The following is a 26,848-nucleotide window of genomic DNA, read 5'->3' on the forward strand; positions in this document are numbered from 1 at the left end:
GATAATCATTGTTTTTCATTAGCTATGATAATCATTGTTTTTCTATAACTGAGGTAATCGTTGATTTTCTATAATTATGATAATTCATTTTCTGCAAATATGGTAATCATTGTCTTTTTTTTGTGTGATCATCGTTTATTTCTATACTTATTATATACTCATTATTTTTCTGTATATATGATAACTAACTTTTTCTCTAACTATTAAAACTATTATTTGTCTATGTATAATAATCATTCTGTTCTGTAACTATGGTAATCATATCTTTCCTGTATGTATGATAATCATTGTTTTTCTGTATTTATGGTTTTATTTTCTTCTATGATACTTCTTTCTTTCTATGTATGATGATAATTGTTTTTTTTGTGTATGTGATTATGTGATAACTATCTTGATACACGTGAATTTTAAACATATATTTTTTTTATCCAGATGTCTGAGCGTTAAATTTCAAAATATTTTTTCTTCCTCATCAAACTTTGTGTTAAATAAACAATCGATGGAAACCTTGTTCTTGTTTAATATTTCCCTTTTTACAATTTAACTTTTAAACAACTAGTGAATTGGACAAAGCGAAAAGTACTAAGAGTTTGGCATGACATATTTATTCTCTTGTTAATGCTTTGAAAGCCGTGTGACGCTGCACTGGTAACTTCAATAAAATGTACGATAGTTCATAATGCAAGCCGGGGTAAAAATCGCTGGGATGTCTTTATGTTTAAAGGAGCATTCAGAAAATCACAACCTTTAACACGTTTCATGTGTTGAATCAGCAATTGACATAGCATTGGGCATGGTTCATGACGGCTTTAAGTTGCCTTCTCCCTTATATGATCTTAATATTAATATGGATGAAAGTTCAACAATTAAAAAATACTTAGTGAAGGGGGCTTCATTAATAAAATGACATATATATAATTCATCTTATATCTCGTAGAAGAAATATTTTTCAAAATACTGAATTCAGTACAATGTATTAATTTCAAAATAGTTCATCCTCACTGTTCAAGTGACAACACTATAATTGTGCTTTTTAAAACAGGATTGTTTAAAATTCTAAGGAATTCATTTTTGAAATATTTGAATGCTCCTTTAAAAAGTACTTGAAATCCACACTTTTGCACAGGAAAACTAAGTTTAACAGATAAAAAGTTGTTAGTAGATTCCGTGTATGAATATAACGTTTGTATTCATAGACTAAAATGAGCTTTAACTGCTTCACTGATCTTTTAAACTTACGCATAACATCTCACATTTTTGGTAAATACTTTCAGAATGCTTTTGATGTTTAATTGTATTAAATATATCTGGATATTTTTGTCAACTGCAAGAAGACTTAAATTTGAATAAGAAAGACATAAAAATCTTCGTTTTTAAAAAAAATGATATATATATATATATACAAACTAATACAAAACAACAATAAACAAAGTTACAAATATCTAACAAAATTGATTGAATAAAAATTTACAAGTTTCAAAACGAATGCACGTTGTATCTCATGATATTTAACATAATGTGTACAATAAAAATCATTCACTATGAAAGAGGGCTGTCTCAAAACCAGAAATTTAGGTGTGTTAAATATAGAGCTACTCTTAACAATGTTTATGGATGTTACAGAAATAATCTCTAAACAATGTTTAGGGATGTTACAGAAATAATCTCTAAACAATGTTTATGGATGTTACAGAAATAATCTCTAAACAATGTTTAGGGACGTTACAGAAATAATCTCTAAACAATGTTTAGGGATGTTACAGAAATAATCTCTAAACAATGTTTAGGGATGCTACAGAATAATCGCTAAGCAATGTTAAGGGATGTTACAGAAATAGTCTCTAAACAATGTCCAGATATGTTACAGACATAAACAGTTTGTGGGTGTTGAAAAGGGATATTTAAGTATTTACAGTCTTCAGATTATCATCTAAAATATATTTGAGGGGCGTCTAAAAATTCATAGATTTCATACTGTTTGTAAGACAGATTTATCTGTATTTTAAAGTCCAAGAAACAAGTTGTACAAATGATCTACTTGTGTATTCTATACACTAGTGTAATTATATAAAGATAACTTAGTTGAAACAAATTTATTCTAATAGCAATAGTTCTTAACTTTAGTTTTAAGATATATGTTTATACTTTAAACAATACACAAGAAAAAAGCTTTAAGTAAGAATAACACAACTAAAAACTTATATGTCAAAATACCTGAAACAAAAAAAAACACTACCATTTGCCTCACAGACACAAACCATCCATTATCTTTGCGACAGCCCTCTGATACTCAAAATGTTCTTTAATAATTACTAGTAATTGAGTTCTCTAAATAAGCAGGACTGTTAGAAAAGCAAGCATTATTAAAGTTTGAAATGAGTACATAGTACATAAATGTCAGCGCAAAAATAATTTAGGGTTTCCAAGATAAAAAAAAATGACAGGACTATCACCGTTTAAAAAGTTTAGCCAGTTAGAATTATTGTTAGCATTTAATTGTATTTGTATACCGTTTAAAACATTTATTTTACAAAACCAGCTCATTCACAGCACATTATGGGTTAGTGACATCACATTTCTTTGCGAAACAAATTCCCTCACATAATATAATTGATTTGTGATTACAAATGCATTCACAGAACATAACTGAGTTCAGACATCAAATTTCATTTACAAAGCCATTCCAATAACAGGGCATAATTCAACATCACATCTTTTTACATTTTTTTTAATTCAAAGCACATAATTTGGGACATCACATTTCTTTCACAAAACCAATTCATTTACATGATATAATTGATTTGTGAATCATGTATACAGCTGATACAGCTCATAACACACTTCTTACTTATTTCCACATCATGATCTAAAAATGCTTTCGTACAAACAATGTTAAGATGTCACTAAATGAAAGTTACATTACATACTGTAATATCAGCCGATAACCAGGTATAGTTCACTATGTCCTGGTACCTTTGGCCATTTGCAATTTGTACATTTTGTGTGGAGTATATTAGAGGTAAGGGATTTAGTTTCCAGATTTTTCTGAGGCAGAGCGGTGCACATGCATGTCTCTATAAATGAAGGCAGAAGGGTGCCCATGTTGGTCTCCATGAAGGCAGAATGGTGTCCATGTTGGTCTCCATGAAGGCAGAATGGTGCCCATGCTGGTCTCCATGAAGGCAGAAGGGTGCCCATGTTGGTCTCCATGAAGGCAGAAGGGTGCCCATGTTCGTATCCATGAAGGCAGATGGGTGCCAACGCTGGTCTCCATGAAGGCAGAATGGTGCCCATGCTGGTCTCCATGAAGGCGGAAGGGTGCCCATGTTGGTCTCCATGAAGGCAGATGGGTGTCCATGCTGGTCTCCATGAAGGTAGAATGGTGCCCATGCTGGTCTCCATAAAGGCGGAAGGGTGCACATGCTGGTCTCCATGAAGGAAGAAGGTTGACAATACTGGTCTCCATGAAGGCAGAATAGTTCCCATGTTTGTCTCCATGGAGGCAGATGGGTGCCCATGCTGGTCTCCATGAAGGCAGAAAGGAATGGTGCACATGCTGATCTCCATAAAGGCAGAATGGTGCTCATGCTGGTCTCCATGAAGGCAGAAGGGTGCCCATGCTGGTCGCCATGAAGGCTGAAGGGTGCCCATGCTGGTCTCCATGAAGGCAGAAGGGTGCACATGCTGGTCTCCATGAAGGCAGAAGGGTGCCCATGCTGGTCTCCATGAAGGCAGATGGGTACCCATGCTGTTCTCCATGAAGGCAGAAGGGTGCCCATGTTGGTCTCCATGAAGGCAGAAGTGTGCCCACGTTGGTCTCCATATAGGGCAGAAGGGTGCCCATGCTGGTCTCCATGAAGGCAGAATGGTGCCCATGCTGGTCTCCATGAAGGCAGGAAGGTGCCCACGTTGGTTGCCATGAAGCAGGAAGGTGCCCACGTTGCTTTCCATGAAGGCAGAATGGTGCACATGCTGGTCTCCATGAAGGCAGAAGGGTGTCCATGCTGGTCTCCATGAAGGCAAAAGGGTGCCCATGTTGATCTCCATGAAGGCAGGAAGGTGCCCACGTTGGTCTCCATGAAGGCAGAATGGTGCACATGCTGGTCTACATGAAGCCAGAAGGGTGCCCATGCTGGTTCCATGAAGGCAGATGGGTGCCCATGATGGTATCCATGAAAGCAGAAGGGTGCCCATGCTGGTCTCCATCAAGGCAGATGGGTGCCCATGCTGGTCTCCATGAAGGCAGAATGGTGCCAATGCTGGTCTCCATGAAGACAGGAAGGTGCCCACGTTGGTTGCTATGAAGGCAGAATGGTGCCCATGCTGGTCTCTATGAAGGCAGAAGGCTTGCCATGCTGGTCTCCATGAAGGCAGATGGGTGCCCATGTTGGTCTCCATGAAGGCAGAAGGGTGCCCATGTTGATCTCCATGAAGGCAGATGGGTGCCCATGTTGGTCTCCATGAAGGCAGAGCGTTGCCCACGTTGGTCGCCATGAAGGCAGAAGGGTGCCCATGTTGGTCTCCATGAAGGCAGATGGGTACCCATGCTGGTCTCCATGAAGGCAGAAGTGTGCCCATGCTGATCTCTGTGAAGGCAGATGGGTGCCCATGCTGGTCTCCATCAAGGCAGATGGGTGCCCATGTTGGTCTCCATGAAGGCAGATGGGTGCCCATGCTGGTCTCCATGAAGGCAGAAGTGTACCCATGTTGGTCTCCATGAAAATAAAGGGGTACCAATGCTGATCTCCATGAAAATAAAGGGGTACCAATGCTGATCTCTGTGAAGATAGAAGGCAAAAAGCTCCTTATTAATTATATCAAGGCAGAAGGGTGCATGTGCTGGTCTCCATGAATGCATAAGTTTCGTTTATAGGGAAATTTTAGTTACGATATGGCCGGAAGATCAAAGGCCCTCTCACTTAGTAAAGGGTTCATATTGGCGGCTTTCTTTGTATTAGCATGATCAAAGGGAATGCTTTTGGAAACTGCGAACTGTGACGCGTTTTTGGAAGAATTTACCATAAGAATTCGTTTCAACAGCGCCACGGGCTACCCTGGTGGATTTTTTAGTGCTGGTTATGTCCGATTGAAAAAAAATATTTAGATTAAAATAAAAAGAGATTAAAATTAATGGCACAGTTTAGCATTTCCATGTTTTTCAAAGGTTAATTGGGGAACGGAGTGTCAATCGAATGTCGCAATGTTTTATATATTAAGCTTATAATGCACTAGTCAATTGTAACCACGGCTCCCCCAGGACCGGGGGTATACCGGGGATAGCCGGGGAAATGGGCCGTGGTTTGACCTTTCAGGTTGCCCCGCAGTGCCGGGTGAATGCGGTGGTTTTGTCTTCGCGCAAAATATAGCGGGGAATGGGCCTAACCTAGGGAACCTTGGGTACGGGGGCATTTGGCGGGGATTTTACCATCAGTTCGTCCCCGCAAGGCGGGGATTTTACCCGGGGTTGGCTGGACCGAAAGTCCCCGCTATTCCCCGGACCTGGGGGGGGGGGGGGGCGGACGTGGTTACAATTGACGGGTGCATAAGATGAATTCTAAAATGTTATAATTACTTGAGTTTTATATACATATGAATTAACGACATTGCAAAGTCTTCTTGGCCTTTACATTTTGTTTATTCGCATTCTTTATATTTTATTTATAACAGACAAACTTTCATTTCCTACATATGAAGTGCAGTGGGAACTCGCTTTATCGAACTCTGTTATCTCGACGTTCTGGTTATGTCAGGTTAGGTTGTACACTTATTGTATTTCGGTTATATCGAATCTTATATGTTATGTTATTTGTTTAAAGACTTACCTTTATTTTCTGCATATATAATACCCGCGGAACTTGCTATGTCGAACATTTTTTAAATGTGTGCGGTTGAGTTATACATTTTTTTGTATTTCGTTATATCGAATGTTTGTTATCTCGAAATATTTACAGATGTCCCAACGACTTCGACATCACGAGTTTTGACTGTATATACACATATATGAACGTTATTTGCCAGATATACACCTTTCGATCCACCGGAACATTTCTAAATTTTGCTACATAAGCTATAACTATGTTATGCCAAACACGAATACTACGACATAGCGGTTCTTAGTAAGCTAGTCTGCTTTATACAAAAATCGGGGAAAATTTAAAAAAAAATGGGTTTTTGGCTTTGACTACCGAAAAATCAAGTTAGGTTTGGAACCCAATAGCAGCGTTGTATTATATATGCATGTCAAAACTATCAATCATAATGTTTTGTAAAAGGAATATAAGCTTTTAACTTACGCCCCTCCCTCAGAACCAAAATTGTATTTAAATGTTGGCAGGGGTGTTTTGGGGTACTCATCCCCCCCCCCCCCCCACACACACACACACTACACACACCCACAAGGGAATAGTAGCAATTTCTTGTCCGAAATGGTGCATTTTGGAGGTACGGTATTACATTTTTCTCCTGGTTTGAAATTAAAAAGTAAACTTAGACGATCTATCTGACTTGGGCGTGCACAGGGTGCCCCCCCCCCCCCAGCCACACTCCCCTGGATCCGCTATTGGTCACATTAAACTATCAACCCTCTTGAAGACAGCTTGCACCGCCGTTGTGAGTTCAAGAAATGCAGGCAATTTGCAGGCGTATTTAATTTCAGGGGTCGGGAGATTAGAAATACAATACTTGTAGAACTTTGTAGAAAAATTATTACTGATAGCAACCTTCAGATTAGATTATAAATTATTTAATTTCAATGGTATAACGTGAACCCCAATTGTTGTTTTTATGCGTCATCCGCTTTTGTACTGATTTAGGAAATAAATCCCAATGAAAACCACTTAACGATAATATAAACCTTATCATATTTATATTCAGAGAAAACACTTCTGATAACACACGGAATATAACATCAAATGAAATACAAAATTATCATAGGCGTCACATGAATTTCGGTTGATTCGTTGTTTAGAACTTTAAGGGAAATAGCGATGATTTTCAATTTACATATGACGCGACGCATGCGATGATTGAATATAATACTGTATATTGGCGAATGAATACTTTATACTGGCGATAAATCGAGGACGCTTTAAAAACTCGACTTAACCGATAAACTAAGCCCCACATCACCGATCAGGCGCGTAGCGGCCTATACGTACGCCAATACGCAACTGAATCAACATGATTCTGTCAAAAAAATCAGCCATCTCCCGAGTTAAGAGTTAATTTGTTGGTATATGATCCTAAAACTCTCCATTTTCCAGTAATAAACCACAGAACGCCCAGAATGCACCAAATTGCACCATGGTTTTTTCAAAATTTTCCGTGGGGGGGCATGCCCTTGAAACCCCCTAGCACAATTTTGAATCCACATGAATAGAGGGCTAGCTACGCCCCTGCCGATAGTCGATACTGAACACCAATAATTTATTGTAAAAATCAATCATCGATTAACCGATTGAGTATTAAGGTATTGTATTGTTTTGATATAATTTATGAGACAACTTCCAATGTATGTCTCTCTGGCCGTCAGACTGCATAAAATTTGGAACACCTCGGCTATTTTACATCAAAAACAACCTCGGATGTATGCCAGTACATCAGTGGAAGAAGTTCGTAAAATTTAAATGATAGTAACAATTTGATTGTAGTCTTTTAACGTGTATTCTGAATTACAAAGTTTAAAATGATAAGCAGTAAAGGGTGTAATTGCATGGATAATAAAGATTCCCAAGAGTAAAGTCATTAAGTTTAACTGCATAATTAACCTACGCGATCTACTTGCAGCGTAGTTAAATGTAAACATTTCTGACAATGTAAACTGTCCATGTATATCCGAGGATGCTTTCGATGGAAAATGATCAAGGTGTTCCGGATGCCTGTAAAATTGTCAGTTTGTCCGTATCTCAAGTTTTTTCTATTCGTCTATTTACACATGTATACGTGTCTGTTTCACGGACCGCTGTCTGTGTCTGTGTTTTTGTCTGTCTATCCGTGTGCTCATGGCTCCTTACGTGAAATGTGCATAAAATGTGTTTCACCTATTAAATTGATGAAAATGTAATAAACATGTTCTATATCGAGGGGTGAAAGCGAAAAGGTTCTATCTGCTTCTTTATTTAATGTCACTTAGAACCTTTTCGCATTCACCCCTCGATATAATACACATATGTCGAACGGCGTATATGTTTCAAACTTCGAAGATTATTATCTATAGAACAGCAGTAGTCCAGTACATGTGTATGTGTCCGCATCTCACCCAAGAGGTAGTGGTTTCGATCCCTACCAGGAATACTTTCTTATGGCCTTTAAAATGGACTCAAGTACTGGTTTCACCCATTAAACTGACTTGATTACAATCAGCTTTCGTCATAATCGATCTAATAGAAAGTTGTATAATACTACTTTTGGCATTATGGATGGTACATATCTAGTTATCGCACAGTGCTATAATGCAAGTGAGGCTAAAGGGGCCAGCCATGAAACTCGGGTTACGGACTCGAGAGGGGCTCTATAAGCTATATCAGCTTTTGTCGTAATTGAGCCCCACGAAATTAGTACAAACTAGTACTATACTAAAACAAACTTAACACAATTAACGTTAAGCATTGTTAGTTGTGCAGTTGTCCGGTTAGCGCAGTGGTTAGCGCTCTCGCTTCTCAACTCGGCGACCCGGGTTTGAATCCCGGCCTGGGCGCATGTGAGTTTGGTTGGTGGTCAATAAGCCGGACAAGTGGGTTTTCTCCGGGTTCTCCGGTTTTCCCCACAACACACGACCACACTATCGCGTAACACCGTGTCCACGAGAGTGACTTGGTATACGTTTAAATAACTTTCTTTGCAAAAAAAAAAATTAGATTTAAACTAACGCTAAGCATAGAATTTAAATCCAAATCTTAATTATAAAGACATTGAGCCCATAAAAACTGTTGAAGCGCTAGAAGCCTCTAGTCCGTTCCTCTGTACACCCTTCCATGTGGTAAAGCCATCCTTGCTGTAATGGTATGCTAAGGGCAATTAACTCATATTTCAGCAGCCTGGTCTGTGAAAGTCATCACAATGTTACGTTTATATTGCAAATTGCCGATAGATCCCCCGAAGGAGCAAAAACCGCCTCTAGATCAAACGCGTGTTTGGAATAGAAAACAAACTTTCGATAGAAAATTCACTTTGTCGAGCGGTTTGGAAAAGTAATCAAAGTTAGTGAACATTGTCATGTGTTTTGCCAGTTATCTCCCTTTGATAGGAAAAATGTGAAGTGCAGACGGTGTATGATCATGTGATGATAGAATAACTTGTCGCCAGAAGAATGGAATTTTCACCTTTTTGTGAATGGGTCCCAGTCCCTTAGTAGTTTCAAGTGATACTCGTATTTAAAATCAATACATACACATGTATAACAAACAAAAATTTGAGTGATAAACCTTTAACTTCTTACTACATGTATATAATGCATTTATGGAAAATATTAATTACTGATAACAATATTGTAACAGTGTATTTAATAGCAGAAAACGCATAATTATTAAATGACTGGTAGGTCCTAAAATATTTACAGTAATCAACTATCGTCTCGTATGGTAGAAATACTGTGTTTTCTACACCTTTCTTTTAAATAAAACACGATATCCTTCATAAGAACCATTGTTTTCGATATGTACTCAATCTTTTCGGTAAATTAAAACAATTGTTTGATTTTGCAGTACATCTTATTTGGGAGTGAGGGTTCATTTTAAAAAAACAACAACAAGATTAAACCTTGAATCTTTCAAAAAAGCGACAAAATAACGTGATAACCAAGTGTAACCAAGCAAAGCGTAAAGCTATATAAAAGGTATTATAACAAATGTTGACAAATGTAATGACATTGTAGTGCGGGGTTATGGAATCATTTAGACTTATTAATAATGCGTTCGCATCGCGCTTATAGAAAGGTGTGCCACCATCAACCTTTCGGAACATTTCAGCCGTATACAAATATTAAGTTCCATCTTCATTTACGGATGTTTCTCTTTTTTAAAGGCGTCAACGCGGGTCGGCCACGCACAGACGTCACAAAACGAAACTACACGACACCAGCCGTTGACGTCAACAACGAAGATGACAGTAGCGACATTTTTCCGGTTTACTGCGCTGCGCTCGTGCTCGTGATCGTCGGCCTCGTTGGTTACGTCATTTACAAGAAATATCAGCGCATGCGTAGTAAGCGACGTCAGAAGGCGCCGTGTTCGCACGAGGATGTGGAGTATTCGAAAGCTTCCGGGGGAGATAGCGGCGTGTTTGTGGACAATGATTCGCCGAAATATTATACATGTAATTGGGATTTTATGAGAATCTATCATGCATTGAACTTAATGTAATCAAAATAACTAAAGGGACATTATAAGTTACGGGGTTGGTAGGTAGCTCTCACCAGATATGGTTTCCTGCGCCCCGTATATTCCAAATCGGGTCACCTACTAACACCGTAACGTATATATCACGACCATAGCCTGTAATGTCCATTTATTAATCGGAATCTGAAAAAAGACGCTATTTTGGTATGATATAAAAATTAGTCACCCAACATGGAAAATATGGGGTCAACGTGTGGTCAGTCCTTAACCAACGGCGTTGCGTCATTGATGTTAGATATATATTTTCAACCAAGTTCTTAAGTCTCCAATAAACCTTTGACTCACCACGTATTAAATATAGCGGGCCGCTGCAGGTTATTAATCGTCCATTTTTGATGGTAATGTTTACCGTTTTGTTTTGGAAACAGTCAAAAATTTCAAAGAATGGCGGTCGTTTTAGAACAGCGTTAAAATGTGTATCAAACGATTAAAGGGACACAATTTAGGTTGATGCCAAAAATGTTGTTGTTGTTTTCAACTGTAATGCATTATTATGTTTAACTCATTTCACTTAATCAAAACAAAACCAAAGATGATTTGTGTAGAGATACAAAAATATAGCCTTCATAAAAGTTTTTCCAATTGATAGCTACGTGGCCACAAATTACAAACGCTTAAATATTGCTAATATTTAGTAATCTGTACACAAATCATATCGTTTCTTTACTTTGATCATTAAAGTCAAATGCTATAATCATAATAATGCATTAAAATCAAGGGGGGTGGGGGAAATGGCATCAACTTATGATGTGCCCCTTTTAATGGAAGAGTGTAATAACTAATCTAATTATCTTCCCTGTGTGCATTTCAGACTGTTTAGCCAGTGGGGTACGGGACCTACCCGTCGGGAAGCGGAAAGAGCTTGAGAAAACCCTGGCCACGCCCCACTCCGACAGTTGGAAACTGCTTGCCAAGGAAATAGGTATATAAATAGCGTACTATTAAAACATGCCTCAATTTCTATTAGAATCTGAACCAAGTATGTTATTTCATTTATTTCCATTTACTTCTACTAAATTTAAATAAAACAAAAACCAGTTTTTCGTGACTGTCTTTAAAATAGTATATTGCACAATTTATACAAAATATTCAAGTTACGTGCGCAGCATTATCGTGTCAAAAGACACTTATGATTTTTCAACAAACAAAGGTACCCGTAAGTCCCTCACATGATCAAGTTAAGCACAATATTTTTGTTTTGGTGTACATTGTGTGATTTTAAGCCTTTTAAAGAGCTTTAGCCTTTCAAAGAAAGTTATATATATTTAGAGAATATACATTATCAGTAAAAAATGGCAGATAGGAAATCATTAAATACTAGCCTTAACCATATAGAATGTCAACAACCGCGGGTGTTTTGAGGTCCGCCCCAATACATACTACCTTTTTCTGATTTTGCGTTGACAATGAGGTGGTCAGTTATATGACATGTAAAAGTAAAATCTACGCTCACTCCGCCCGTTCTTAATCATTTAGATTTTACTTCACTTTTCACTTTTCCAACGTTTTTGTATTTACAATGAATTATTTTTACGTTAGGTTACAGCAGCAAGCGACTGACCCAGCTTGAGTCCAGGGGCGGGGCTGAGGGGAACAGCAGTTTCAAGTACATGCTTCACGACTGGGAACGCCGGGACGCAGCTACTGTGACCCGGCTTATACAGGCCTTACGTAATATCGGCCGGCAGGATGCGGCGAGGATTATTTACGTTGATAGTACAGAGGGGCGGACTCAGATGCTTTCAAAACATAACAGTGCTTCTCAAAATATGGTCTAATGCTAAAGTTGTTTGTGATAATATTCTGAAAGGGAGCGTTCAACATGACAAAAAATTTGCTCCTTGACGTAAGGGCGCGATGATGTGACACTTTGCTGCCAGTAGAGAGACTCTCGAAGCACAGAGGAACGGACTGGCATATAGCCACCGACAGCCAATTGATTGGACAAAACTGGTGTTTGCTTTGGTTTGGTCAAAGATGGCACACATGTTTATGACTGGTCAACATTTATCCAATAATTCCTATTTTCAAATCATTGACGTTAGCAAACTAACCTAACGATAACCCGTGGATAACCTATCAATGTTTTATACAATTGACTGCTGATACTCGATATGATCTAGTGCTTATGTTGTTGTCTGTGCCTTCATTTGGCAACCCCAACACCGCCGCAATGATGTACTGCAGGACTGCACCACCGCAGTGAAATATGTTCAAAACAGTGATACTATAACATTAAAGTGCTATGTTTGTTATTTTGTGATTTAAATATGATATGTACTACAATGACAAACTTGGCGTTCAATCCGCCACGTAGTTCGTTAAACTTTTTTCAAATTGATTGGGAGGACGAGCAAAAATATATATTATATACTAGTTAAAATATATTACCCTTGGTGTATAACCTCAGAGTTTTTAACCCAATCGGACCTTATAGGAAGGCTCAAACAAGCTTGTTCTCAGATATTCTAAAATTTCTAAAATGTTAACTTTTATAACATGGTTATACAGTTATAAGTTTGCGTTTTGATCCGGGCTATTTTATTTTTGCAATTCCAGAATCAAAACGCTTTACTTATAATGCATAACTGGTTAAAGTCTCTTAAAAAACACGTACTGGTATGGTTGAAGCACTGTTTATTTTTATGACGTCATGTTTTCATCGCCCAATGATACTTGCCATGACATGACGTCATCATTTAGATATGCATATATGCACTGTTTGCACAATTATGATGTGTATATGATGAATATATTTATGCATTTCAAACAATTTCAATGTCTCCTTTAAGATAATCATGTATACTTTGACACAACTGTGTCATGAATATTCATTTTATATACATGCATGTTCACGTGCGTTTGTGTTCATGAGAATGTGTTATAAGGTTACTGTAACAAAGTAAAGAAATGTGTGTAAATGTTTTTTTCATGCTAATGTAGCCTGAAGTAAACATAAATCTCCGTTTCAAGCCACCCATATATAACTCCTAGGCATACCCCACCACTCGTTTAAGTCATTTGGACTTTAACAAACCATGTCTCGTCTGCTCTGTTGTATAACATAATAATTATGTGTCATTGAATTCACTATGTTGTCTTTGTACATACTTTTTGTATTATAAATATACGAAGTATATTGTTAAATGGCATTTTGCTCATTAAAAAATCTAACTATTTGTTTTATCTTTGAAATTGAATTTTGACTTTTGATGTGAAATATATTATCCGGTGTTGAGCAGCAATATGAACAACAGAAGAAATGATCATCAACGGTAGAAACAACAGAAGAAATGATCATCAACGGTAGAAACAACAGAAGAAATGATCATCAACGGTAGCAACAACAGAAGAAATGATCATCAGCGGTAGCAACAACAGAAGAAATGATCATCAGCGGTAGCAACAATAGAAGAAATGATCATCAGCGGTAGCAACAACAGAAGAAATGATCATCAACGGTAGAAACAACAGAAGAAATGATCACCAACGGTAGAAACAACAGAAGAAATTATCATCAACGGTAGAAACAACAGAAGTAATGATAATCAACGGTAGCAACAACAGAAGAAATGATCATCAGCGGTAGCAACAACAGAAGAAATGATCATCAGCGGTAGCAACAACAGAAGAAATTATCACCAACGGTAGCAACAACAGAAGAAATGATCATCAACGGTAGAAACAACACAAGAAATGATCACCAACGGTAGAAACAACAGAAGAAATTATCATCAACCGTAGAAACAACAGAAGAAATTATCATCAACGGTAGAAACAACAGAAGAAATGATCACCAACGGTAGAAACAACAGAAGAAATTATCATCAACGGTAGAAACAACAGAAGAAATTATCATCAACGGTAGCAACATTAGAAGAAATGATCATCAGCGGTAGCAACAACAGAAGAAATGATCATCAACGGTAGCAACAACAGAAGAAATGATCCATTGCAATACCAACAATAGTTATGATCATTTACGAAAGCAACAACAGCAGTTATGACCATATAAAACAGCAACCAGCGTCTATTTGCCACTTGCCATTCAGAACAAGTTTGTGCCAAGAGGCAGAAATCTTTGGCGTGTATTCGCCTGGCCGTATAAAAAGGCTCGAAAATTTAATAACCGTAATTTGAATTCGTAGTCTGGGTTACAAGGCAAATTTATGTGTAAAAACACTGCACCATTCTGCTCTGGAAAATAGTTTTATTTTTAAATGAACGTCTGAAGATTATGCGAATTTACGACACGAGGTGAAAGCAAATAACCAAGATGGCTTTATGATGGCCGCCATTAAATGCCGATTCAGTAAAATATTATGTTCGAAATATGGCTATATTCTTTTACAAGCTAAGAGTGAATATTCAAATGAATTCAAATTGGGATATAGCACAAAGCCACTTCAATGTCAAGTTCAAGGTCATTTCAAGGTTTTGGAAACTTCTTCCATAATTCAGATTAACTTTCCTCTTTTATTATTTATTCATATGCATTTAAGCCGAAAAGAATGATTTTGTTGTTTGGGAACGAGTGTCGACAGAATCGATCGCAAGAAATTAATAGGAACAAAATAATACTTTATGATAAACCGGATTCATTCATTAAAACACGACTATTTTATCAGTTTATAACAAGCGCATCGCGTACTTAATATATGACTTTAATTTTATCTTTCATCAAATACAACAAGGTAATCCATAGTCGCGCTAGCCGCGTACAGAGGCAGTTACTTCCCAGCGCCGCCGTGACAGGGGTAGAGATGCTTCAACAACTGAAAAAATATATATGCAATATTCCGATGCATGGTAACCCTATATAGAACAACAGTTATACATACATGTTCACTCTCAGTCTTTATACGTTTGCACACTGAATTGACATTTACTAAAACACTTAAGATTACTGTAAGTTTAAGTACCAACAACCCGAGCCAATGATATTAAACACAAGCGCTTTCAATCACGAGCGTCGCCGGTGTCGTGTATGTTTGTCAACACGTTGTCAATGACAGCGTTCAATAAATAGAGTACTACATATGTGAATAGTGTTGTAATTTATCTACACGGTAGTTATAGAACTGTTCGCCCATTATACCATTGTCGGATACCCCGATCCGCCCCAAAATGAATATTTTGATACACTACATCATATGATACAATAAGATTCGCTAGTTATATACGTACGTTCGTGTAGTATTGCTCGTATTCGTGTTTATCCACAAGACCGTCTCCTGGAAACATCATATACACGTTAGTTGATGTTAAAATATAATCATTCAAAGCTGTTGTGTAACATTTACAAAAACATGCGATATATTAAAACATTAACAAATCAAAATATTGCATTTACTACCTATAAAAACAAATAATCGTAAAAATACTACACAACGAAGAGTGCAATAACCTTACAAGGTCAACAACTTTACCACACATAGCACCAACAAAACAATTAAATATTTCTCAATTATCTTAAGCATAACTGTTGTGCACAAAAATTTATCATTTCAATTAGCATTATTACATTTTATGCTTGATTTTACAAGACCCCCATAAAACAGTTTCTCGAGATTATCTTTACAATAATGTTCTTCAATAGCATCAAAACTCCCTAAAAGGAGAACCTTAGAAAAAAACAACAACTAAAACAAACATATCTATGGAACGCCGGCACTGTCTTTCGTAGTCCAAAAACTTTACTATTGCGTTTGTTTCTTATAACAGTATGTACCAAGTGCTTTACATGGTGTACAAACATAGTTATGTTATGTCAGTTTATCTTTATATGTTGTGGTTTTGTACTTATATTATGACAGTTTTTATTATATTATGCGGATACATCTTTATATCATGTATACATTTTATTACGTTATGTGCATTGCATACTTTATTATATTATGTCCATACTATATTATACCGTCCTTGCCAGTCTTAATGCATATCAACATACGCCTACTGTCCTTGCCAATCTTAATGTACATCAACATACGCCTACTGTCCTTGCCAATCTTAATGTACATCAACATAAGCCTACTGTCCTTGCCAATCTTAATGTACATCAACATACGCCTACTGTCCTTGCCAATCTTAATGCACATCAACATAAGCCTACTGTCCTTGCCAATCTTAATGTACATCAACATAAGCCTACTGTCCTTGCCAATCTTAATGTACATCAACATAAGCCTACTGTCCTTGCCAATCTTAATGTACATCAACATAAGCCTACTGTCCTTGCCAATCTTAATGCATATCAACATACGCCTGCTGTCCTTGCCAATCTTAATGTACATCAACATACGCCTGCAGTCCTTGCCAATCTTAATGTACATCAACATAAGCCTACCGTCCTTGCCAATCCTAATGTACATCAACATAAGCCTACCGCCCTTGCCAATCTTAATGTACATCAACATAAGCCTACCGTCCTTGCCAATCTTAATGTACATCAACATAAGCCTACCGTCCTTGCCAATCTTAATGTACATCACCATAAGCCTACTGTCCTTGCCAATCCTAATGTACATCAACATAAGCCTACCGTCCTTGCCAATCTTAATGCACATCAACACGAGCCTACCGTCCTTGCCAATCTTAATGTACATCAACATAAGCCTACCGTCCTTGCCAATCTTAATGTACATCAACATAAGCCTACTGTCCTTGCCAATCTTAATGTACATCAACATAAGCCACCTGTCCTTGCCAATCTTAATGTACATCAACATAAGCCTACCGTCCTTGCCAATCTTAATTCAAATCGACACGAGCCTACCGTCCTTGCCAATCTTAATGTACATCAACATAAGCCTACCGTCCTTGCCAATCCTAATGTACATCAACATAAGCCTACCGTCCTTGCCAATCTTAATGTACATCAACATAAGCCTACTGTCCTTGCCAATCTTAATGCACATCAACACGAGCCTACCGTCCTTGCCAATCTTTATGTACATCAACATAAGCCTACCGTCCTTACCAATCTTAATGCACATCAACATAAGCCTACCGTCCTTACCAATCTTAATGCACATCAACATAAGCCTACCGTCCTTACCAATCTTAATGCACATCAACATAAGCCTACCGTCCTCACCAATCTTAATGCACATCAACATAAGCCTACCGTCCTTACCAATCTTAATGTACATCAACATAAGCCTACCGTCCTTTCCAATCTTAATGCACATCAACATAAGCCTACCGTCCTTACCAATCTTAATGCACATCAACATAAGCCTACTGTCCTTGCCAATCTTAATGCACATCAACACGAGCCTACTGTTCTTGTCAATCTTAATGTACATCAACATACGCCTGCAGTCCTTGCCAATCCTAATGCACATCAACATACGCCTGCAGTCCTTGCCAATCTTAATGTATATCAACCCGAGCATACTGTCCTTGCCAATCTTAATGTACATCAACATAAGCCTACCGTCCTTGCCAATCTTAATGCACATCAACATAAGCCTACCGTCCTTTCCAATCTTAATGCACATCAACATAAGCCTACTGTCCTTGCCAATCTAAATGCACATCAACATTAGTCTACCGTCCTTGCCAATCCTAATGCACATCAACATAAGCCTACCGTCCTTGTCAATCTTAATGCACATTAACATAAACCTACTTTCCTAAACAATCTTAATAAACATCAACATAATTCTACCGTCCTTGCCAATCTAAATGCACATCAACATACGCCTGCAGTCCCTGCCAGTCTTAATGCATATCAACATACGACTACCGTCCATGCCAATCTTAATGCACATCAACATACGCCTGCAGTCCCTGCCAGTCTTAATGCATATCAACATAAGCCTACCGTCCTTGCCAATCTTAATGCACATCAACATACGCCTGCATTCCCTGCCAGTCTTAATGCATATCAACATACGACTACCGTCCTTGCCAATCTTAATGCACATCAACATACGCCTGCAGTCCATGCCAGTCTTAATGTACATCAACATACGCCTGCAGTCCATGCCAATCTTAATGCACATCAACATACGCCTGCAGTCCATGCCAATCTTAATGCATATCAACATAAGCCTACCGTCCTTGCCAATCTTAATGTACATCAACACGAGCCTACTGTCCTTGTCAATCTTAATGTACATCAACATACGCCTGCATTCCTTGCCAATCCTAATGCACATCAACATACGCCTGTAGTCCTTGCCAATCTTAATGCACATCAACACGAGCATACTGTCCTTGCCAATCTTAATGTACATCAACATACGCCTGCAGTCCTTGCCAATCTTAATGCACATCAATATAAGCCTACAGTCCTTGCCAATCCTAATGCACATCAACATAAGCCTACCGTCCTGACCAATCTCAATGTACATCAACATAAGCTTACCGTCCTTACCAATCTTAATGTACATCAACATAAGCCTACCATCCTTACCAATCTTAAAGCACATCAACACGAGCCTACCATCCTTACCAATCTTAAAGCACATCAACATAAGCCTACCATCCTTACCAATCTTAATGCACATCAACATTAGCATACCGTCCTTGCCAATCTTTATGTACATCAACATAAGCCTACCGTCCTTGTCAATCTTGGCAAATTGAGCGTTCATCTCGTCGACATCCAGGCAGTCGTCACCATCCGGGTTAAAGTGCTGGTACATTTTCTGGTTCACCTCTAAATAGAGGGCCTGAGTCTCGGGATTGTGGTACTCAGCGAACGACACGCAGGAATCGTCTGAAAAAAAGAAACAAATGTTCATTGAACCCGTCTGCATTATAATATAAGGCAAACTCCAATTTCTACTGATTCACCCATATTCTTAAAACACAATACAAGGCATGTGCTGCAGTCTCGTTGCTCTCGCTCCATTTTCTGTAGATCGCCAAAATGAACTCTAACACATACTTAAAGAACATTTATTTGTTCGTCTTCGTACTTTGCATTATTCACTGGCATAAAATATGTTTCTTTCAAGAAGGTCTGACACATTCTACATCAAGGTATGAAATGTGCATTTAATAGCAGCATACCATACACAGAACTTAAAACGTCAAATTTTACAAAAAAATACGGACTCATTGCTATGCATGTGTATAAAGTTTTAAGGTTATTGTCCATATAATCAAACGTACAAGACTGGAACTGAATGAAAAAGCTTGTTTTCTTAGATACGCAAAAGGGCTTAACCAATCAATTAATTAACCAATGACTACTAATAAGCAAATTAAGGATTTACTGTTTTTGTCGTCAAACTGGATGATCATATCATATTCCAGTGTGGTCACTTTATCGTCCTTTGGCTGTGTGTCCATCCTGGCGAACCCGCCGTCCACTAGCTGCGTGAGGTCATGGCCATGGGGTATCTCACACGTTGGCTGTGCACTGTGGGATGATCAATAACAGGGGAAACTACCGGGACAAGACCAGCACCATAATTGTTAATCAAGATCTAGTTCAAAGGACTAGACTCCAGATGATACAATTGCAAGAAAAAATGAAAATTGTCAAAATTTATATGAAAAACTACAGAAACAAGCTCAGTAGCCAAGCGTTTTATGGAAAATTGACATCCTTATGTACAACACATTGAATATTTCTACTAAGTAAATCCCAGTAAGTTTTAAAATAGCGTCGGTATATTTATCTATATTTATTAACAGGTATAATCTAACAAGCTCAGGCAATACATACAGCAACATGATTGTTGCGTCTACTATTGTTTTAATCATGCAATATGATATAATAGCGGCCTCCTACTAGTTCGCATTGACAATCCTGGGCTTTTAGACCATCTGGTGTCAAGTCCCTTTAAGATAGGACAAGGACCAGAGTAAAACAAACACTTAACGAGAAACACAATTAATGTCACAAGACAACAAACATAACACAGTTATGAAATTATCGTATTAATTATCAAAGAAACACTTATTTGACAACCATATATTTGTCTGAAAAGTTCCATATTAGTTGTTTATTAAATACCATATATCACAAGCGTTTACAAATATATAAATTTGGTGCAATTTATAAAGTTTATATCGAAGCACGTGGTATTGTCTTTATATTTCATGTTTTTTTTTTCAAAATGCATCTGTTCTAGATGAAATCGATTATCGAAATTGCTGGCGATCGTTAGGATCAGCAATCAGTCATTAAAGCTGCACTCTCACCGTTTTTACAACTTTTTTATTTTTTGTCTTGGAAAGAGCAAATATTTGCGTAGATATCTGCAAACCAATGATATATGATTTCTGACAAAAAAATCAAATCATAGATTTTCATATTTCCGTTCGAATGTTAATGTATTATGGCTTAAACCGTTTCTAACGACGGTTACTAACGGTTTAAGAAAAATGCATAAAACATCAATTTTTGAACTTAAATATAAAAATATGCGATATAATTTTTGTCAGCAGTCTCATATAACTGGTGTCCATGGATTTTCGCAAAAATTGGCTTGTTCCAAGACAAAAAATAAAAAAGTTGTCAACACGTTCAATCTGTGAGAGTGCAGCTTCAAGACACAATAAAAATCAAACGAATCATTTAACTGGAAAACATCGGATTTCCACAAATGAACAAATTCATTTCATTCAGAAAAAAAACAACGTGTTTTCAAATGGGATCTCGTTCAACGAAAAATCGAAATGTATCTTACCTATAGATGACATTTTATATTAACATTATTTATGGCGTTGTTCAAACATCAGCTTAGTGGTGTCTTACCATGTCAGCAGTTAGCTCCTGCATAAATTATTGCCTCAGCCAATCATCTTTGAATATATAGCTCACGTGACACTAACCAGCCATTACTAATAAATAATGAGCGTGGGTGAAAGCCTTATTATTTTATTATAAGTTTTCGCAAAAACCACCACAACCATTTACACTCGTATTATACAGTAAAAAATGTGTTTGAGTACAATTTTGTACTCGTTATTAAATACTCAAGTGATTTTATGCTCTAGAATTATTTTTTTTGAAATATTGACAAAATATTTTTATCAAAACATTCTATTAGAAATTAAGTTTTCAAAAAAGTACATAACAAGCAGGATTTTGAAAAATATCATTCCTTTTATATGACGAAAAATCGAGACTGAGTTTGAGATATGACTTTAGTCTTGTTCGCTGGTTTTAATGCATTTTCGCAAACATTGAAACGTTTCAGGACAATAAAATTAAATAAAAAAATGTCAAAACGTCCAATCTGTGAGAGTGCAGCTTTAAGGATTAATTATGAACTTGGGAACCACCGTATACTTAATATACAAATCCAACTTACGCAAAGGTGACGCCAAGGAGGCAGAGCGTTAGTAGTAATTTCATCTGAAAACATGAGAGGTTCTGATGAAGTGATGAATGACTCAGTTTAGTATTAAGTCGGACTACAGGAAAGCGAACATGTTTATTTCGGCTATATTTGTTAACCTACGAGACAAGGTATTGCAAGAAAAACATATTACATGACTTAGGCGATAAATATGATATCAATGATTTTACAGTTTTACTCAATTCATCAACAGCACAGCCGTAATTAATTTTCAATCGCGTAATAAACGCTAATGGAAATTGCGGTCTTCAAAGACGATATCTGAGCAAACATCAACATTGGCTGAAGGGTTCCAGCTTTTGGTATTTTTGTTTAACCCTCATTATGATTTGCCACATCAAATCGTAATTAAAAAAGTGCATTTTACAAACCATGAGTGAGTCACTTTAACAAATATAGGCGAAATAAACAAGCACTACTTTCATACTTAACTTGGTGCTGTTACTCTTTGTTTTTATAACATATGATTAAGACATTGTGTTAAACTTTGAACTTATATTCTTATTGTAATATTCGTTTTCATGCAAAAATGTATGCTAAATGTGAGCTGTAATAAAAAGATTAATGCATTGTATCACTGTAATTGTACCGATTTTTGTGATTCACTGCACTGACACATAAATAACAAGTTCTTCAATAGATTCTATCAATAATAATTAAAAAAGAAATACATGTAGTCATTAAATAAGAAAAACACAAAGAAAGGAGAAACGTTTACCTCAGTGGCTTTCCAAATCTAAACTGTCACGATATAATGGCGCATGCCTTATCTCTGTCTCAACTACCGGCCCTTGAACACGCGTGCAGACATGGGTCAGCCAAGGGCATAATCGTCACTTTGTTGGCCCCATTTGACGTGGAGTCACTGCACCTTATGTTGACCTTGTGTCACTGTGACGATTCGTATGTACGTCAGAGATAGGCGGCTTATTCGGTTTGATCCAGTAGTGTCATATCGCAAACATGACATATAAACAGTTCTCATATTGCTTGTTAATACAATGAATTGCTTTCTCCCGCCTTAGATAAGTAAATCCAAAAATTCAAACTTTGCTACACATTCTTATTTTGCCCACGGGCAAAGATAAAACAAGTACCCATATGGAAGTCTTGTTGAAGACTGTCGTCTGTAGCATCATAGACTCCTTGTCTTGAAACAATATAAAGAATGTTAATTAATTATTTCTCGCTTTAAATGTTACCATAACAAATGTTTTCACGCACCTTTCAAGAAATAATGCTTCACTCAACTCAGAACTATTTAAAGACCGATTTGACTATTAACATAATCTGTGCGCGCATATTCATGACAACCACGAATTATCACACATCTATTCGCATTCATTTTAACTTCGCACAAAAACGTTCCAACGAAAAAGTAAAAGTTTACTTTATTTTGATTAAATGAGGTGGGAGAAAAATAATCTACCATAGCCACTTGTGTAAGATAGGTTCATCCCAACCCCCGCGCAGGGTGTTCTGCGGAAACTCGGTAAACCTCGTTTCCGCAAAACACCCTATGCTCGGGTTTGGATGAACCTATCTTACACTCTCGGTCATCGAAGATACTTATAATCCTTTCATATTTACAAACAAGAAGCGGACATTTAAGACAACACCCAGTTGCACCAATATCAATACATCATTTATCAACATAATAATTATCAACATTCGGCTACTGCTTATAGACAGTCAATAAGGCATACCCAGGAATTCACATAAAAAACCCATTGACATTGACATTGGAAAACCTAATAATTGACATTGGAAAAACGTAAGAATTGACATGGGGAATACCTAGGAATTAACATTGAAAAAGCAATGAATTGACACGATGAAACCCTAAGCATTGAAATGGGGAATACCTAGAAATTAATAGCAAGGCAATTCAAGGAAATTCAATGTCAGGCCAAAGACGTGGCAAATGTTTCATCGGTAATTTTACTCAGTCTGACTTAACCAGTCTGAGGTATAACCTTTGGAGAAAAATAATTTTAAAGGTGAATATTAACAGAAAATTATGCAAATTACTGTTTCATTAATTTCATACGAGGTTGCTCCACAAACGTTTTCCGTTAAAATATATTAGTCTGCTTGTCCATTGTTCGAGAAAATGTATGTACACGTGTAGGCTTTCTCTTGCATGGAAACATGCATGACATTTATGTATTTTTGTCAGACTGGAAATCAATTTGTCAAGTACACATTAGGCAAGACACGTATAGGGTATGAAAAACGCAAGACAGTTAAGTTCTGAGTAAACTGCAAAGAAAATATTACTAAGTTCTAGTCCAAATTTGTGCATGCCACCATATTGGCAGGAAGAAGCAGACGACTCAGATTGTCAATTATGTATATAAATTGTTTTTACTTCCATTGTCAAGTCATTCAGATATAGGAAACAAACGTGATATCTGTTTGAAGCATAATTTGGTTTTGATTTGATTTTTATGAAGATTTTGCTAATTCATGTTATCTTTAAAACCGTATTTGGCGAACACGTTTTTGGCTGACTCTGAGTGTTTTGTTATGTGACTTCATTTTCTTCAAATATTTCACATTTTCAAATCATTTGGAAGGAAAGATTAGCGAATACATGTCGCTTTTATTTGTAATAATGTTTTCCTTATTTGTTCCCAGTTTAAGTACAATGATGCTTTTTATTATGAAACTCTATGATCACACAGTTTTAAACCTTTTATTTTATAAGGCAGACTGTGTGGGATGTTTATAGTTTCAAACAATGACTGCATCATATCTTTGAAAACTTTTTGCATTAGGTGCTCTGAATTGTATCCCTCCGTCTGCAGATAGAGTTGGGATCTCTAATCATAGAAGTACTTGGGGTTTACCTATACGTTTATTATTATTTGTTTTATTGATAAGTTTTCTCAAGTTAATGCATACTTTGATAAGATTTACCTTTTGCGTTTTATCTTTATTAAGGATTGTTGGGATAAGAGTGAGGTTTGTGCACATAAACTAGTTTAAACCCCCAGTAAATTTACATTTTACTGACCGTTCCAAGGCGGTACCTGACAATTCTTGATAAACATACCTATATTTTTTAATATATAATATGTATGCAATTTGGATAAGCTACGGACTTGTCGCTGACACACTTTTCCGAAATCGATTGCTGATTTTAGTTCAAAACTTACCACGTGATCGTGGGAAATACGTGATGTGCAACAACTGTAATTCTAACTTATAATTCTTCTGGGTCAAATTTCATAAACGTTATCATTGCATCGTCGTGTCGTTCAGCATACAAAATGCATCAAACCATGGCGATATATTTTGATCAAATAAATGGGATGAAAAAAAATCTCACTAGCATATTTTACAGTCGAATCTCGTTGGCTCGAACTCCCAGTAACCGGCGAAAATACCTCGAGCCTCGGAAAAGTCGAGCCAAGCAGATTGTTTACCTTCAGTATAAAATAATCGGTCATTTGCATTAAGTTCGAGCCAACTACGAAATCGAGCCAAGCGAGTTCGAGCCAACGGGGTTCGACTGTATAACCAAACGTTTGAACGCACACAGATCAAGGCCAAACAATTTAAACAAAACGAAAGGCACACAACGTCAAAAGATAACAAATTTCACAAACATCAAAATGTCACCATTGGTAAATGCATTTGGAGCTCCTCGGCCATTTTTATAGAAAACATTCTCGGATGTATATGGACGGTTTACATGGTCAGAACTCGGGTCTTTCTAAGTCCGCTGCAAGTGGATCGCGTAGTAAATTAATATAGCAGTTAAACTCAATGACCTAACTCTTGGGAATCTTAATAATGTTTCCAAGTATTCACTTCATTGGCAATCAATTTAAACTTAGGTCAAAAAATACAATCTAAAACACTACATTAAACTTATAATATAATTCAAATTTTTACGGACTACTTCTATTGATGTACCGGCATACATCCGAGGTTGTTTTCAATAAAAATGGCGGAGGAGTTCCGAATGTGGTAAATGTTCTGTTTACTGCCTCGACAGGGTCAGTGACAACAAATTTAGAATTCACTTTAAGATTTAAACGAGTTCTTGGGCGCTCAAATGGTCATAAACCATTATCACTGTCAGTTATTTCCATAAAGCAAAGACTCTACGCCATTAAAGGGACTAGACACCAGATGATACAAGTGTAAGAAAAAAGAAAATTCTCAAAAACTTACATAAATTGATATCGTTGTGTACAACGCGTTGAATCCTAATTATTGATGCATCAGATCGCTTACGACACATACATCTTTCGTAGTTGTTGCGTATTTTTCCAATGCGAAATTTACTTGGTTTGTCTACCACGTAAATTCCTGTTAATTTAAAAAATAGCGTCGGTATACGTGTCTGTACTAATCTCGTGACGTTCAATGCTTAATATAAAAACAATAAAGTGGAAACCATTATGCGCTATTTTTAAACGAGTAAACTCAGCTGAGAAAGCGACAAAATACTATTTTAATCATGTGAAATAATGTACTACCAGCCTCATGCAAACTAGTACTGCCAATTCTAGGATTGTTTTCTGGAAATACTGTATTTGCCGATTGTTGAACCATCTGGTGTTTAGTCCCTTTAACGATACAATACAGAGTAGAAACACCTGTTATATTTACTAGCACTAGTGATAAACCAGAGACCTGGACATGTCTATCCTCAATAAAATGATACTTCACTGTGTCAATCTTAGTTTTATTTTTAACAAAAACAGGTCAAACCTCTGCCGTCCCTGTGATAAAAGCATTTTTTTACGTCTCGATAGGGCTATTATATCTGATGTACTGTGATACGCCGAGATACATAAATATTGCCATATTGAGTTGTTTAAGTCACGCTAGGGCTAATATATCTGGTGCACAGTGACACACCTTGATACATAAATATTACCATATTGCTTTGTTAAAGGGTCACAAGGGCTGCTATATCCGGTGTACGGTGATCTACCGTGATACATAAATATTGTCATATTGCGTTGTTTAGGTCTTGCTAGGGCTTTTATATCAGGTGTACGGTGATACGGTGATACGTCGTGGTTACATCAATCCGGTGTACAGTGATACGCCGTGGTAACATCAGCAGAAGTAGTATGTAAAAAATAATAATCATGGTATTAACGA

General features: G+C 37.0%; 2 protein-coding genes across 2 annotated transcripts; one reads left to right on the forward strand and one right to left on the reverse strand.

Moving 5' to 3' along the window:
* Positions 1 to 3,735: 3,735 nt before the first annotated feature.
* Positions 3,736 to 12,828, forward strand: LOC128241270 (tumor necrosis factor receptor superfamily member 16-like). The gene is made up of 5 exons (XM_052958213.1): positions 3,736 to 3,836; positions 4,052 to 4,290; positions 10,021 to 10,311; positions 11,206 to 11,316; positions 11,934 to 12,828. The coding sequence occupies exons 1-5, from the start codon at positions 3,736 to 3,738 to the stop codon at positions 12,170 to 12,172; spliced, it is 981 nt and encodes a 326-aa protein (XP_052814173.1). The 3' UTR covers positions 12,173 to 12,828.
* Positions 12,829 to 15,042: 2,214 nt separating this feature from the next.
* On the reverse strand, positions 15,043 to 22,503 carry LOC128240041 (uncharacterized). Its single transcript, XM_052956526.1, has 6 exons — positions 22,440 to 22,503; positions 21,674 to 21,717; positions 19,625 to 19,770; positions 18,964 to 19,122; positions 15,582 to 15,628; positions 15,043 to 15,169 (listed from the first exon to the last, which is right to left on the reverse strand). Exons 2-6 carry the CDS (start codon positions 21,715 to 21,717, stop codon positions 15,125 to 15,127), a joined length of 441 nt encoding a protein of 146 aa, XP_052812486.1. The 5' UTR covers positions 22,440 to 22,503; the 3' UTR covers positions 15,043 to 15,124.
* Between the last annotated feature and the right edge of the window lie 4,345 nt (positions 22,504 to 26,848).

The sequence above is a fragment of the Mya arenaria genome, chromosome 7, assembly GCF_026914265.1.
Source record: "Mya arenaria isolate MELC-2E11 chromosome 7, ASM2691426v1".
In the NCBI taxonomy this organism is placed as follows: Eukaryota; Metazoa; Mollusca; class Bivalvia; order Myida; family Myidae; genus Mya; species Mya arenaria.